General features: G+C 47.5%; 4 protein-coding genes across 4 annotated transcripts; 1 reads left to right on the top strand and 3 right to left on the bottom strand.

Moving 5' to 3' along the window:
- Window positions 1-56: 56 nt before the first annotated feature.
- Window positions 57-1,253, bottom strand: N7483_005105 (putative RING finger domain protein; the record flags this gene model as incomplete). The annotated part of the gene is made up of 3 exons (XM_057088542.1): window positions 57-364; window positions 420-678; window positions 732-1,253. 3 exons carry the CDS (start codon window positions 1,251-1,253, stop codon window positions 57-59), a joined length of 1,089 nt encoding a protein of 362 aa, XP_056948371.1.
- A 3,068-nt stretch (window positions 1,254-4,321) lies between these two features.
- N7483_005104 (Arf family guanine nucleotide exchange factor SYT1) lies at window positions 4,322-8,726 on the bottom strand (the record flags this gene model as incomplete). Its single annotated transcript, XM_057088541.1, has 3 exons — window positions 4,322-6,969; window positions 7,035-8,246; window positions 8,342-8,726. 3 exons carry the CDS (start codon window positions 8,724-8,726, stop codon window positions 4,322-4,324), a joined length of 4,245 nt encoding a protein of 1,414 aa, XP_056948370.1.
- A 1,052-nt stretch (window positions 8,727-9,778) lies between these two features.
- Window positions 9,779-11,441, top strand: N7483_005103 (M14 family metallopeptidase; the record flags this gene model as incomplete). Its single annotated transcript, XM_057088540.1, has 2 exons — window positions 9,779-10,162; window positions 10,248-11,441. The coding sequence occupies 2 exons, from the start codon at window positions 9,779-9,781 to the stop codon at window positions 11,439-11,441; spliced, it is 1,578 nt and encodes a 525-aa protein (XP_056948369.1).
- A 341-nt stretch (window positions 11,442-11,782) lies between these two features.
- N7483_005102 (uncharacterized protein) lies at window positions 11,783-13,248 on the bottom strand (the record flags this gene model as incomplete). The annotated part of the gene is made up of 4 exons (XM_057088539.1): window positions 11,783-12,306; window positions 12,386-12,863; window positions 12,915-12,959; window positions 13,018-13,248. 4 exons carry the CDS (start codon window positions 13,246-13,248, stop codon window positions 11,783-11,785), a joined length of 1,278 nt encoding a protein of 425 aa, XP_056948368.1.
- Between the last annotated feature and the right edge of the window lie 125 nt (window positions 13,249-13,373).

The raw sequence follows: 13,373 nt of genomic DNA, 5'->3' as shown, positions 1-13,373 counted from the left end.
TCCCTTCAATCGAGACTTGTTAAGGCTTTTTTGTTCGTTTGTTTTTTTGTCCAGCATCAGCATTGGAAGGCTACTCCGCTCTTCATAGCCACATTACCGCCGCCTCCTGCGAATCCGGTTCCTTCTGAACTGATCTCCACCAGACCAGGCTTGATGGCATCCTTATCCTTCTTTGACTTCTTTTTTCCGTTTTCTCCCTTCCCGAGAGTGGATTTCTCTGTTAGGTCTGTTTCACACACATAACACAAAATTCGACTATGAGCTTCTTGTTCCTCCTTTGAAGCATGGGGATCGGGGGTATCATGTGGTGTCATAAACTTGGTCACACAAGGCGAGCAGATAACATGACCACATGGTTTAGTAACTAAGCAGAAGGATTAGTATGAATCTGGTCTTGCATGCTCGCATTTAATACATACGCATAGCTTTAAGCCCGTTGCTAAGATTCTTCTTGCAACTGGGACAAATCCTAGACGCGGACCCATCCGCCGTCTTCTCCTCTGTGAAATGCACCTCAACCAACGATTTCAACGAGTAATTATGTCGATCCGTCTCCGTGGACCCAGGGCAAATAGGAGCCAGCTTGACAGTTTTGTTCGCTGCAATCTCATCCGCATCGGTATTTGGTGTCAACGACGGAACCCAGAACGAAGGAAGAGCAGATTTGCTTGACTCGGTCTAGCATGAAGTTAGCACAACCCAATAGCATTATATAGGTCGCAAAAACAAACCTTCTCTTTCTTCAACTCCTCCTTCATCCTCTCGTTCTCAGCTTTCCTAATCTCTTCCTCATCAAGCTCAAAAACCTTCTTCCGTTTCGCACTCGCCTCGGCACTTGTACTTGACTCCACATTCTCTTCAAGAGCCCTTCTCTTCTTCGCATTCGCACCTTCTAATCCCATAGAAACGAGCTCAAAGTCAGCAACTTCTTTCAGTCTTGCCTCTTCTAGCCCACGCTTCTCGTCATCCGCAATGCGCTTCCGCGCCTCATCCCGTTCCCGCTCTAGCCGCTTGATCTCCTGCCTCTGAGCGAGGAGATCATTGATTGCGCATTCGCGACAGAAGAGATCGCCTTTTGTGGCGCAAGCAACGACGGGACTGCGGGCGGGTTGAAGACATAGTTTGCAGGAGGCGAAGGGGAGGAATGAGTCTCGGCCTATTATGCTGCGCTTTGTACCCCAGCTGTTTCTGAGGAGGCTGCGTTCGTAGGCGGTGAAATGGGGGAGGGAGGTGTTGCGCTTTGAGTGCGCCATCATGGATTTTATGTTATTTATTGTCAAGGACCTGAGGTGGAGGAATGCAGGAGTTGAGATTGACTTGGTAGGTTGAATCTGGAATATGAGATTGAGATTGAGTAGCTGTCGAGGTGGTTAGTTTGATTGGTTGGGGTGGATTTATGTGGGGAACTGTATGTGATATCTAGTAAAGAAGCACTAAGAAGCACCAACTACTATAATAGTATTCAAGAAATACTCCTGTTAATGTACTAGAACTGACTATATTCCCAGTTAAGACTGAATAATAATGGCCATTATAGATATGTCTTGATCAACTTTCAAGATTGTGTTTATTGGTGTCCCTAAGGTCCCTCTCCAATAGCGCTTCGATACACTGCCTGAACCAATGGGAGTCTTCTGGAAACCTGTAATTAAACCTGCAGACCCAAATAGGTCATGCAGCTTATTGATGTCTCCCTGCATCCTCACCAAATCTCCCTGCAATGTCGCTACATCTTGTTGGGACTTCAGAAGCTTATCGTTGGTCTGGCGCAGCTCTTCAAGGCGAATTTTATCCGGATGATCTTTTGCTTCCTTCTCCTTGGCCTTGATGGTGGGACTGGAGGATGATGAAGAATGGAGAACGACTAACATAATATGTTTATATACCTACTCTTACTTCCAAGGTTGCCCAGGTGGCTTCAAATTTTAAGTGCTTACTAGCACTCACTTTTACTTCACCCGTACTAGCAACTTGAATTCACCCGTACTATCACTTCATCCTCACGATCACTTTATCTCCTTCTAATGGATCCCTTGTCTTTTTAGCTATCAAGTTCCTGTTCCTTGAAACACGATTAATTAGCCTTAAAGCTATATTAGAGCAAAATATCCAACAGGTTCACCCTTCATGAAGGAAACAACTTGAATACCACGGCCCCATAGAACTTGAAGTTGCACGGTTTTACTTTATTGGGTGCGTTTCAAGCCCTTCCGCGAGATATCGTAGTAAAAATCGCAGAATGCCGGTTCGCCTCTCTTTTAAATGTTTGACGCACATTGATTATCTTTGCTCCGAGTCTGGCCTGGGGGAGGCTCTTTCATATCAGTGCATTCAGGGTACCAAAAGCTACCCGATCCAAGTTCAGTAAGTGGAACAGGACTCGGAGACATGAAACTGTTATAACCGTAGCCTTCGAGGTGGGAGAGGTTATGGCACCTTAACTCTTGGAATGATAGGGAAGCCATATCTTCAAAACAGAGTCGTGTATTTGGACGCCCGCGGAGATTATCTGGAATACACCCAGCGCGCACACCTGTATGTTTCTCTGAGTCAAAGGGTGAGTTGATACTAGTATGAACCTTCCATAAGATATCATTTTGAGAAAGGCCAGAGCCTAAGTTGACCCATCTGGTCACAATTAACATAATCATACCAGTAGAGCTGTGTGTAGTGATCTCAACACATGAATCTGTATTGCATATATCACAGGTAAAAGAGGAAACAATAGGGGCTTTCACTCCATCACAACATTCCAAAGAAACATTCATCATAGGATTGATGATTTCCATTAATTGGACATGTGGACATAGCTCAAAGTTCTGTAAATGATAGTAGAAGCCGTTCAAGTTTGTGCATGGCTCACTTAGATGAGTGAAGTCATCTCGTCCTCTTATAAGGACTATATCCTGCATTCGGATATATAGACTAGGGGGGACTTGGATGTATTAGAGCATCGCGAGAGAAGATTGAGATGATATCTGATTCGAGTCGGGATCTGTGCTCGACTTGGAAGTGAATCACATGCTCATATGCCAGACAATCGGTACTGATCCCAGCTCTTGGGCCATAGTAAAACCTCCTCATGGCGAGCTTGACATGAAGGAAAGAAAGAATGCTTGGCACACAAAGGTCGTCGTATCCATGATTTCTTAACCTTAACCCCCGTACATCTCTGTCCCACTTACACTTTTGGATACATGTAAGTGGGGACTTCTGGTTGATTTCTGGATCAAAAGGTGAAATAGGTATAAACCACTCAGATCCATCATAATGGTGAAGAATCTTGCAAAATTTGCACGCAAAGTATTCTGGGAGATCTTTCTCCAAGCATTTTAAGAGGGAGAGTTTATCCCGAGCGGAGGAGGGGGCGACTTGTCTCCGGGAAAGCTCAAGCATTCGGTGATTGCATAAGGAAAGGCAAGTCAGATCAGCAAAAGGAAGAAAGTCCATGATTGACAATACAAGCTCGGGGAGGAGTCCATCGAGACTCAGAGTAGTCATATTGCGGGTCTCAAGAGCTAGGAGCCTGGGAATCTTGAAGAGGTGATTGTCTCGTTGGGCGCGTGAAGTGTGGTTTTCCAGAGAAGAAAGAGGCTGCCAGAGCTGAAGTTGCTCCCTAAAGCGTCCTTAAAGGGTGCACATGTGTGAAGTGGTTGAGAAGAAAACTTGAAGAAGTCTGGAGCAGTACTAAGCCCTGGATTACTACATAGTACCTAAAAGGGTACTGTCAACCTTGGAGCGTTCAAGCTGTTATCTCAATGCCGAGATAATATTGGGACTTCGGGATGGACTCTTTACCTAATTAGGACTAGTCTTGATATAGTCCTACCTAGGCGGGTCATGAACCTTACGTATACAGGTGCTTCTTTCAGATACTACATTTATGAAACAAGATGAGACAAGAATGAATCGTAGAAAAGCTTTTGTCTAATAGGTACAACCGCCACGTATGAGTTTGATGCTTGTGTGGAAGGCCATGCAAGGGCTTCGATAGAATGCTGCAGATTCCAGGGAGACGCAGAGATAGATGAGAAAACGACAGAGGACAGACAGGATCTAGGATGTATCCTAGATATGATAGGGCACACATGGCACCAATGAATGCTTCCCAGAACAATGAAACAAGACAGATGTAAGAAACCGAGAGCGGACTAGGAGCCGTCAAGAAAGAGCCCCAATGGAAACAGATCGCAAGAGTCGAAAAGGGGTATAATATTCGTAAAGCAACAATGAGAACAGGTGGAGGCTATACATTGATGGGTTTGGAGGGACATGGGAAAAACAAAAGAGGGAGGGTAGTTAGTTAGGAAAAAGGAGATAATCACGCGCCGACGGCTTGCTGTCGTAGATTCTCAGAGGAGGGCGTATCGACGGCTCGTTCACTGAGTGAGGTGGTTGACGAAGTGGTTCTCTCATCGCCGCCAGGTGCTGTCAGACGAGGACCAAATATCACAGACCCAGAGCCAGAGGTGGGTCGACGGATTTCATCTGTCTCTTCTGGTTCCGAATCTTTCTGATCGGGTGGAATCGAGGAAGAATGAGGAACGGCAGGTGCGTGCAGAGGTCCTCCAAAGGTTTCATGAGCATCCTTGAAGAAATCGATCACCGGTCCACCATCACTGTGGATGCTGAGTCTTGTCGTGGTGCTTGCACTTCGAATAGACAGGGGTCGAACACGATCAGGGTGATTGTCCGAGACGACTGATTCAGGACTGCCAATTATCGTTGGCTCCGAAGCTCTGGGCTCGTCATGAGGAGTTGGCTTTCGAAGCTTGAGACGTTCCTCAGGAGGCATATTCTGCCATTCAGATCCAAAAGTAACAATGGAAGCCTTTTTGCCATGAACGGTGAAATTGGGAGTCTTTCGGGACAGACCTTCCGCATCCTGGGGAGCTTGCTCATCATCGAGCGGTGGGATGCTAGAGACCGATCCACGCTTCTTCTTGCTGTGAGAATGATGACGAGGCATGTGAGGATGCGAGTCTCGAAGTGTGCGATGGAGACTACGTCGTACACGACTAGGCCGATGGTCACTTTGAGAAACCTCCGAAGATTCATCCATCTTGTTGTCCGATTCTGACTCTAGAACATTGCTGGATGGTTTTCTTGGCGGCGGTGAGCCACTCAAGTCTAATAAGCCATTCTCTCGCAGAAGTCGTTCCTCGCCTTCATCATAGCTCACTGGCGATGTGAGTTTGGATGCCCGGGAACCAAGACTGGCCCCATCGAACCTGCTGACACGACTGAGAACAGATGATTCTCGCTCTAGCTGCGTTGTTGATCCATCCAAATGCTTGTCAGGAAGAGCAGCCATGGACAAGGGTCGGCCAACGCGAGCTGCATCGGATGAGGTGGTAGAAGCCGGGATACTGGGGCGACGTGTCTCATCCATTGATGGTCGTTGAAGTCGAGTCAGGTCAGCAGTGGGTGGATTATGAATCTCAGCAGGTGCTGCAGGTCCCACAGATTGATCATTGATATCGTGACTGGAGGTCGTCTGAATGATACTAGGCGCACCGCGAATGCTGGGCTCAGAGATTACCGACGGCCCTGAGATGGAGGCTACCCGTGCTGCATCTGATGATGTCGTCTGTTCAGCAACGGACCGGGCACGCCCTTCAACAAAACTCTCATCTTCTCCCAAGTCCCGGAGGAGAACTTCACGGTAGCACTTGTTGCGCCAGATATCCTGTCTGGCCCACTTGAGCTTCGCTGCCATGCGGCCTGCGGCCATAATGACGTTTTCGCGGGCTCTGGGGTTGACTGGCGTCAATACCTGAAGGTGACGAGCATTTCGAAGCAATTCCTCGAGCTGTTTCTGTGTTACAAAAAGCTTCTCGTTCGTTTCGCGGATCTTTTGGCCCATCAGTTGTCTTCGAGCTGCAACAAATTCGGCAACAATATCAGTGGCAATGCTTGGCGAAGGTGGCTCCTCCCTCGGCGCTGACTCATGAGAGTTGATCGAGGCAGTTTCTAGTCGCTGGCTCGTACGATATCGTTGGCCCTCGTAGTTTGTAGCAATCATACCCTTCGTCCGCACACCGGTGGTTCTGAAGGCCGCAGCATAATTGAGTTTGGAAATCCAATCATTCATCTCAGACTCAGATGCCGCAAGGAAGACTTCCTCAAGGGAATTGTGACGTACAAAGCTAAAAGCATGCTTGTGCTTTTTGTAGCTCGTGTCTAATAATGCAACTGCGTCATTGGTAGACATAATCGCATCAGGCTTGAACTCTGCAAGAGGAGGCCGGAACACAAGCGTGCCTTGTCGGTCATTCTTCAAGTAGCCCTCATGCTGTGCCATCAACGAGCGCACCCATGTGACATTGCGGAAGAAATAGAGCTGCGAGAAGGTGAGCACCGCACCCCATTCTGCCCACGGTGAGCGAGCCCTCTTCTTTTTCGGATCCTTCCGCCAAAGCAAGCCCACCTTGGCAACCTTGATATCTACCAAACCCGGATTTGAAACGCCCGGATTATCGAGACTCATCTGCATGAATGCGTCGGGACGAGAACGGAGCGAGATAATCTGCAAAATGCCGGATTTTGTAAACGCTTGATGGAGATCTTCCATGTCTGGTGGGCCGGCGGTTCCGAAATGATTATAGGTATCTTCAAGATCCATTACATCTTTCAAACTTGGACGCAGCGACTGGGTTTTCCCATCCAATATCAGCGTGTATGGATCAACGGGTTCACGGCCTAGGAGAGCCAGATTCTCGGTACTAGTACTTTTGAACAAGGCTCGCCGGGGCTTGGCCAGATGACGGTCTCGTAGATTTGCATCTTCCACGTGAATGAACGGGGTATAGGAGATATTTTCGTAGAAGCACTCTAAGATGTCATCGGAGACACCCTCACCGCGAGTATTTTTGACATAGTCGCTCTTTTGCATCTTCCGCTTGTTGTTCTTGTTGAACACGTCGGTGTGCAGGATCAATATCGAGAATGCAATGAAATATGCTTGGTCTGAGAAAATAGAGAAGTTAGTCTTCATCAGTTCAAGGGGAGTTCGTCAATCCGAATTATCGTACCTGTGGTTGCAAAGATCCCTGGATTGCATTCATGATACCGATCCGCAAATGACTGCAGGAATCTGTCTATTTGCTGAGTTTCCTTGGGTAATTCGACCATCATCAAAAGTTTGCGAATGGACATATCAATTGGATCTCCGAAGTAGGTAAATGATCTCATGTATTTCCGCAAAGCAACCTTATAAAACTCATCGCCCGACTGGGACAATACACCACCAATCATGCCACGGGGTATGCTTTCTTCTAGCTTTGTCAAATAGCTGGCTGGCGTATCACTCTCTTCCCTTTCTGGAACGGGCGGGAGATCAGGTTTTGAGATGGGTGTGGATGAGCCACCGAATCCAGGTGACCCATTGCGAGGAATCGGGGGTTCTGAGTTTTGTCTCAGTCTCTGAGTAATGCTAAAAAGATCACCAAAGCTCTTGCGGCCAGTCGTAGATGTAGATGTGCGTCCTGATGATACGAGATATGGAACTGGAGACAAATCCTCCTGGTTTTCGGCCAAGGATCCCATAGTGGACGATCTCCCTCTAGCTTGGTGAGAAGGGCTGGATCGTACCGAGCGATTCGAGTCATGACGTTGCAGTTGTGGCCGGGTACTCACGATAGGCAGTCCTACAGATGACCGAGAAGGCGAAGGAAGCGGAGACACTTGATCCTGTTCTCCAGACCCATCTGATTTCGGAGTATCTGCTGGTGGAAACTTGGGACCATTCAGAATTGACTGATTTGCTGGAGGTTTTGGAGGAAGAGGGAAAAGAGGGCTCCGATTTCGCTTCAGACGTGGTAACCGGAACCCTCGCTTTGCAGAAGAAGTTGATCCGAAGCCCTCACGTGGAGAGTTGGTGCGAAACGTTGCCTGGTCACCGTAGCTCTGATCCGAACGAGATGATTCCGAGAAACGAGGGTCGGTCACCGAGGACCGCTGTGACTCAATCGGTAGGTCACGACCCCCACTGCGTAATGAGGTTGTCGAGAGTCGCCCTGGTTGCTCCATGCTTGTTTGGAATGTCGAGAGACCGGAATCGGCCTGCGAATCCGTTGACCCTTGATTCTTCCGTGCTGGTCTCGTCCTCGTTTGGTCTGTTGAGTTGCGGGATAGCTCCTCCATCGAGTGCTTTCGTGACGAGGGCCGAAGCTTAAACTTGGACGGTTCTTTAGTGGGTTGATCGAGCTCGTGGCTGGTGGGGGCAGTGGTAATGATCTTGGGAGCTGCAGTGTATGAGACAAGAAAATCGTTAGTCTATCAATGCTGTCCATTCAACCACAACCTTCTTCCCCGGCATTTCGTTCAGACATCCACTTACGCGGCAAGGAGGGCACTGGTGGAGCATCCTGTTGGGCCTGGGCGTAGCTTTTGGACAGCTGCGGGTCAGATGCATGTCGTAACCTCATGAAGCTGAATCGGTTTCGTCGCAAGCTAGGTGTCTCTCCGGAAGAAGGACCCGCGATATTGGAATGGTTCATTCCATGGTCTGGCAGGTCTCCCGGTACGTCAAGCCTCGATTCGTCAGCTGCATTCTGAGTTGAGTGATCTGGACCGCGGGGGGTTGACTCGGACAGTCTGGGCTCGGCCACGGGGGGAAGCGGACGTGACAGCTGTTCACTGCGACGAGACTGGGAATGGGGTTCTAATGTGCTGTGACGTTTGGAGCTGCCATCGGCGACCAGCCGCAGGCCTTTCCAATGCATAACTGCGAAGAACCGAGGCGACCAGACCCATGCGTGGTCGGTGCCTTGCAGTTTGCAGATGATCTAGGAGAATAAATTTCCCGATCCTATCGATTTCAGGATCATAAAAGGGCGAGAAAGGAGGTAAAGGGTTAAGGTATCGATATTGATGGTCTAGGAGAACATAGCGACGTGGAGAGTGTTCCAGAACGCGGTGGGATTTCGGATTTCGGAGGTGGAGAGACCCGTCATCAGCTTTGCAGAAAAAGGGGAACGCGCGGGCGGGAAGGGGGTTTCTCTGATCCAAAGATTGATATGAGCCACACCACCAATATTTTGATGGAAATATCAAATGTTGGATTTTCTTATTAAATCTGTAGTTTAATGAAGAGTATCAATATGATATGGAGAGAAGGAAGATGCGGAGGGGTAAAAAGAAGTTGAGAAGAGGATTAAGAGTACACGAGATTTGGGGGTCTCATTGGTTCTAGAACATATGGGGATACACTCAAATGCTACTATTATTATGTTTATAAATTAATATAAAGAACTGGTGGGTTAAATATAGTATAGGTTCAAGATTGTTCAATTTATGTTCTAGAATTATTCAATCATCTTAAATCTCAACTTAGAAAATACTAATAATACTAGTAATGTGAGATCTTCAACTTGTTAGTTGACGTGCATAAGTACTGGTACTTTTGTTACTATTGCGGGCAACTTGAATGTATGGATGCGACATATATTGAACTGAATATCAATGATAGAACTATATTACTATGAGAAATGGAGTCTACTATAAAGGATCTAAGTAGATTGAATCATTGTTTTATTTTATTCTAAAATATTTATCATATTAATATAATATTACAACATTTGAATGTTAGTACTAACATTATGTCATATATGGTAGCCTGGTCCTTATCTACTCCAGACTAATCTCCACCATCATTTAGACCCATTGGTCCATACTAACTCAAGTACTTTCTCTCCATATTCCCCCATACTAATATTCCTGCACTGGTCTACTCTTCATCGCTGGCCAGTACTGTCCAGGTGGCATCCAATTCGTGATGCGTCTTTTACCTGTTCTCCTGCTCTACGGCTCCCTTATCCCCTCCATTTCCGCCATTCCCGCCGCTTCCAGTATCGCCCCGGATCTTCAACCCCAACCCCAGCCCGGCCGCCTCCTTACTCACTCCGATCCACGACGTCCTTGGACCCGACTTCGAGACTGGGTGATTGAATCTGTTTGGGGAACTGGGCGCTGCTCCTCTCACAAAAACACAGGTCCGCCACGCAATGTACGAGAGCGATATGAGAACGATGTAGTTCTCCGCTTTCACTTGCGTCATCCCGAAGAGGCAGAAGCATTGGCCGAGGCATCACAGGCTTTGGTGCTAGACATCTGGGATATTACGGCGCAATATGTCGATATACGTCTAGCTGATGACATGGTGCGTCTACAAAAATTTACTCCTCAATTCCTCCCAGCAGACCAGCGGGGTCACAGCACAACGATGAACTTACTGTTCAAGACAGGTCCCCTCCTTACTCGACTTGCTCCCTCCCTCGCTCCGAACGGCCCACTCTCCCCTCATGGATGATCTGGTTGAGATGATCTATGCAACTTATCCGAGACAACACCTCACCAGCTGGAAGACAGAGCATGGATCTGCGGCCCGTGAGAAACCCTCGACAGTTGATGATGTCTTTTTCCGTGACTACCAGCCGCTTTCGGTTATTACTCAATGGATGCGATTGATGTCCTCCATGTTCTCTTCCCATGTCCGATTTACTAGCATCGGACTCTCTTACGAAGGCCGGGAAATTCCGGCGCTACGACTGGGGAATGCGAGATTCCCCACCTCCGAACCGCGCAAGACAATCGTTATTGTCGGTGGCCTACATGCCCGAGAATGGATCAGCACTTCGACAGTGACTTATGTGGCTTATAGTCTGATCACTCAATACGGCCAGTCCCACGCGGTCACTCATCTTCTAGATGAGTATGACTGGGTATTTGTTCCAACCCTGAACCCAGACGGATATGTTTATTCATGGGAGTCGGATCGCCTCTGGCGCAAGAACAGACAACCCACTGGTCTTCCATTCTGCCCGGGAGTTGACCTGGACCGCGCGTGGGATTTTGAATGGGATGGTGAATCAACCCGTTCTAACCCATGCTCAGAGAATTACGCTGGGTCAGAGCCCTTCGAGGCTCTGGAATCCTACCGACTTGCTCGATGGGCTATAAATGAGACCGAGAGTGGGCGCTCAAAAATTGTGGGATTCCTAGATCTCCACTCATATTCCCAGCAGATCCTATATCCTTATTCCTATACTTGTTCCTCGGTGCCTCCAACTCTCGAAAGTCTTGAGGAGCTGGCCTTGGGTCTTGCTAAAGCTATCCGACATTCATCTGGGGAGCCCTATGATGTGACCTCTGCCTGTGAAGGCGTTCTGTCTTCAGGCTCAGCAAATACCGTCACATCAGGTGGTAGCGCACTGGATTGGTTTTACCATAACCTCCATGCCAGATACTCTTACCAGATCAAATTGCGTGATCGTGGAAGCTACGGGTTCCTCTTGCCTTCAGAGCACATTGTTCCCACGGGAGAAGAGATCTTCCACGCTCTTCTAACATTTGGAAAATTTGTTTGGGGTGAAGATATGCCGTTTTCTAATACAGAATTCGACTTTGAGACCACACCCGATCAACAACCATTGACCTAATCTTGATCTACATCTTAATTTCTTAACGATCTTCTCAACACTATTTGTTTTTCCATATTTCTTGCAATGTTTTGATGACATGTTTGCATTTACCAATGGGCGTCGGGTGTTATATTCTCTTCAGGGTCTTAGCACACCTGGTACATATTGGCTTCTAAGCACACTGGACTAATCCTGATGTAGGATGAACGTCAAACAAAATGACGAGACATGATTCGAGTTAGCATTTTTGATTAGCAATTCAAAAAAGGAAGACTTGACACTTCTAAAATATCCAAATACTATAATAGAAACCCAATTGACAAAGAAATCATTCTAACAAATCCCACATGCATCACCTATTAAGCGGTCTTCAATCTCACTGGTCCAGCCCAAACCCTCAATGCCTTTCCCCAAATCTGCAAACCGACCACCATACAAGACGCAGCTCCCAAAATTGCACACATGATTCCAAACTGTTTCACAGTGCCCATATCCTGCGCCCATTCCACCATAAAATAAGAAATAATGAAACCCCCAGTAGTTCTCCCAAAATTAACCCAAGCCGCAACCTCACCACTCGCCTCAGGATACGAATCAAGTACATACGAGTTAACCGCCACCGTAACAATCATGATACCAAAGACATAAAGACCCCAGCCTAGAGCCGCGAGCATGTAATGATAGTGTCTTTCCAGTGCGAATCCAAGGAGAATCAATCCGGGCACCATGAATGGCATAGCGAACCAGATAGCATATAGACGGGCTTCGGGTTCCAGTCTGTTATTGTGGTATTTTGCGTAGAGATTCGCGATACTATCGTGCAGCCAGTGTCCTGTGATTTCGCCTAGGATGGCCGCTACAACGGGTGTGAAGTAGAAGAAGCCTGTATAGATTAATTAACCGGCAATCCCTTAAACCTCCCCAGAAATGATTTAGTAGCGATGAAGTTCCGTTTCACGTACCGATCTGCTTCGCACCAAACCCATACTTTGGCGCCAGGAATATCGACAACGTGGTGTTGATAGCGACAACCCAAGCAAACATAAGTAAGTAGAATATGACCGTTAAGAAAACCACAGGTTTGCAAATAATAACCACGGGCCGCATAACCGCATCTTTAAACGAGTTCTTGATATACTTCGTGCGCACCTGCTGGATACCCAGCATACGGTGCCAGCGCGGGGCATTGGGAACGAGTTCTGGCTGGATGGTCTTGCGATCATAATAGGTTTCCTCGACGAAGAGGATAATAGCTATAAGGCATAGACCTGTTTCAATGGCGTAGACGCCGAATGCCCATTGCCAGATCTGGGTGTTTGTTATAAATGCTCCGAGTAAAGGACCCATGTAGGGAGATAGGATAATGAACCCTGACCAGATGTTGATTTTGCGGGCGTATTCGTGGAGGAAGAACATGTCTTTGATGAACATGAGACCACCCTGGGGCTTGTTAGATTGTCCAGCAGTTCCAAGGTTGGAGGGGTGACTTACACCTTGAGCTACTGTTGAGAAGAAACCATTGAGGATACGGGCAGCCTTGATGATATTTTAGTTCTTCATGCTCGTAGTGTGGCTTGTTTGAGGAAGGAAATACCATGAATGACTCGAAGCTTTGCGCAGCAGCACACCAGATTGCGGTTGCGAGTGCTAGCAATGTCCACCAGAATAGAATGGGATATCGGCCAAAATAGGCGGATAGAGCGACGATAATAGGCCCAGCAGCTCCAAGCATGAATACGTTGCCAACTTGGGAGTGATTCACAACATTGGGATCCATATTCCACTCTCTAGTAACGAGAACGAATTCGTTAGTATCAATGATCATGTTGGCATGTTATGTTACTTACTCTCCTTGAGGTGTGAGTGTCACTGAGCCAGTTGCACTGCCATAGTCGGGTAGAAACGCAGTGCAAGATATAATAATCAAGATGAGACTCTTGCGAAATTGTG

This window comes from Penicillium malachiteum (genome assembly GCF_028827825.1).
Source record: "Penicillium malachiteum strain IBT 17515 chromosome Unknown utg000002l:1.0-8849297.0:1.0-8852440.0, whole genome shotgun sequence".
Classification (NCBI taxonomy): domain Eukaryota; kingdom Fungi; phylum Ascomycota; class Eurotiomycetes; order Eurotiales; family Aspergillaceae; genus Penicillium; species Penicillium malachiteum.
The sequence above is the reverse complement of the archived record's forward strand: the minus strand, read 5'-3'. Positions and strand labels throughout refer to the sequence as shown.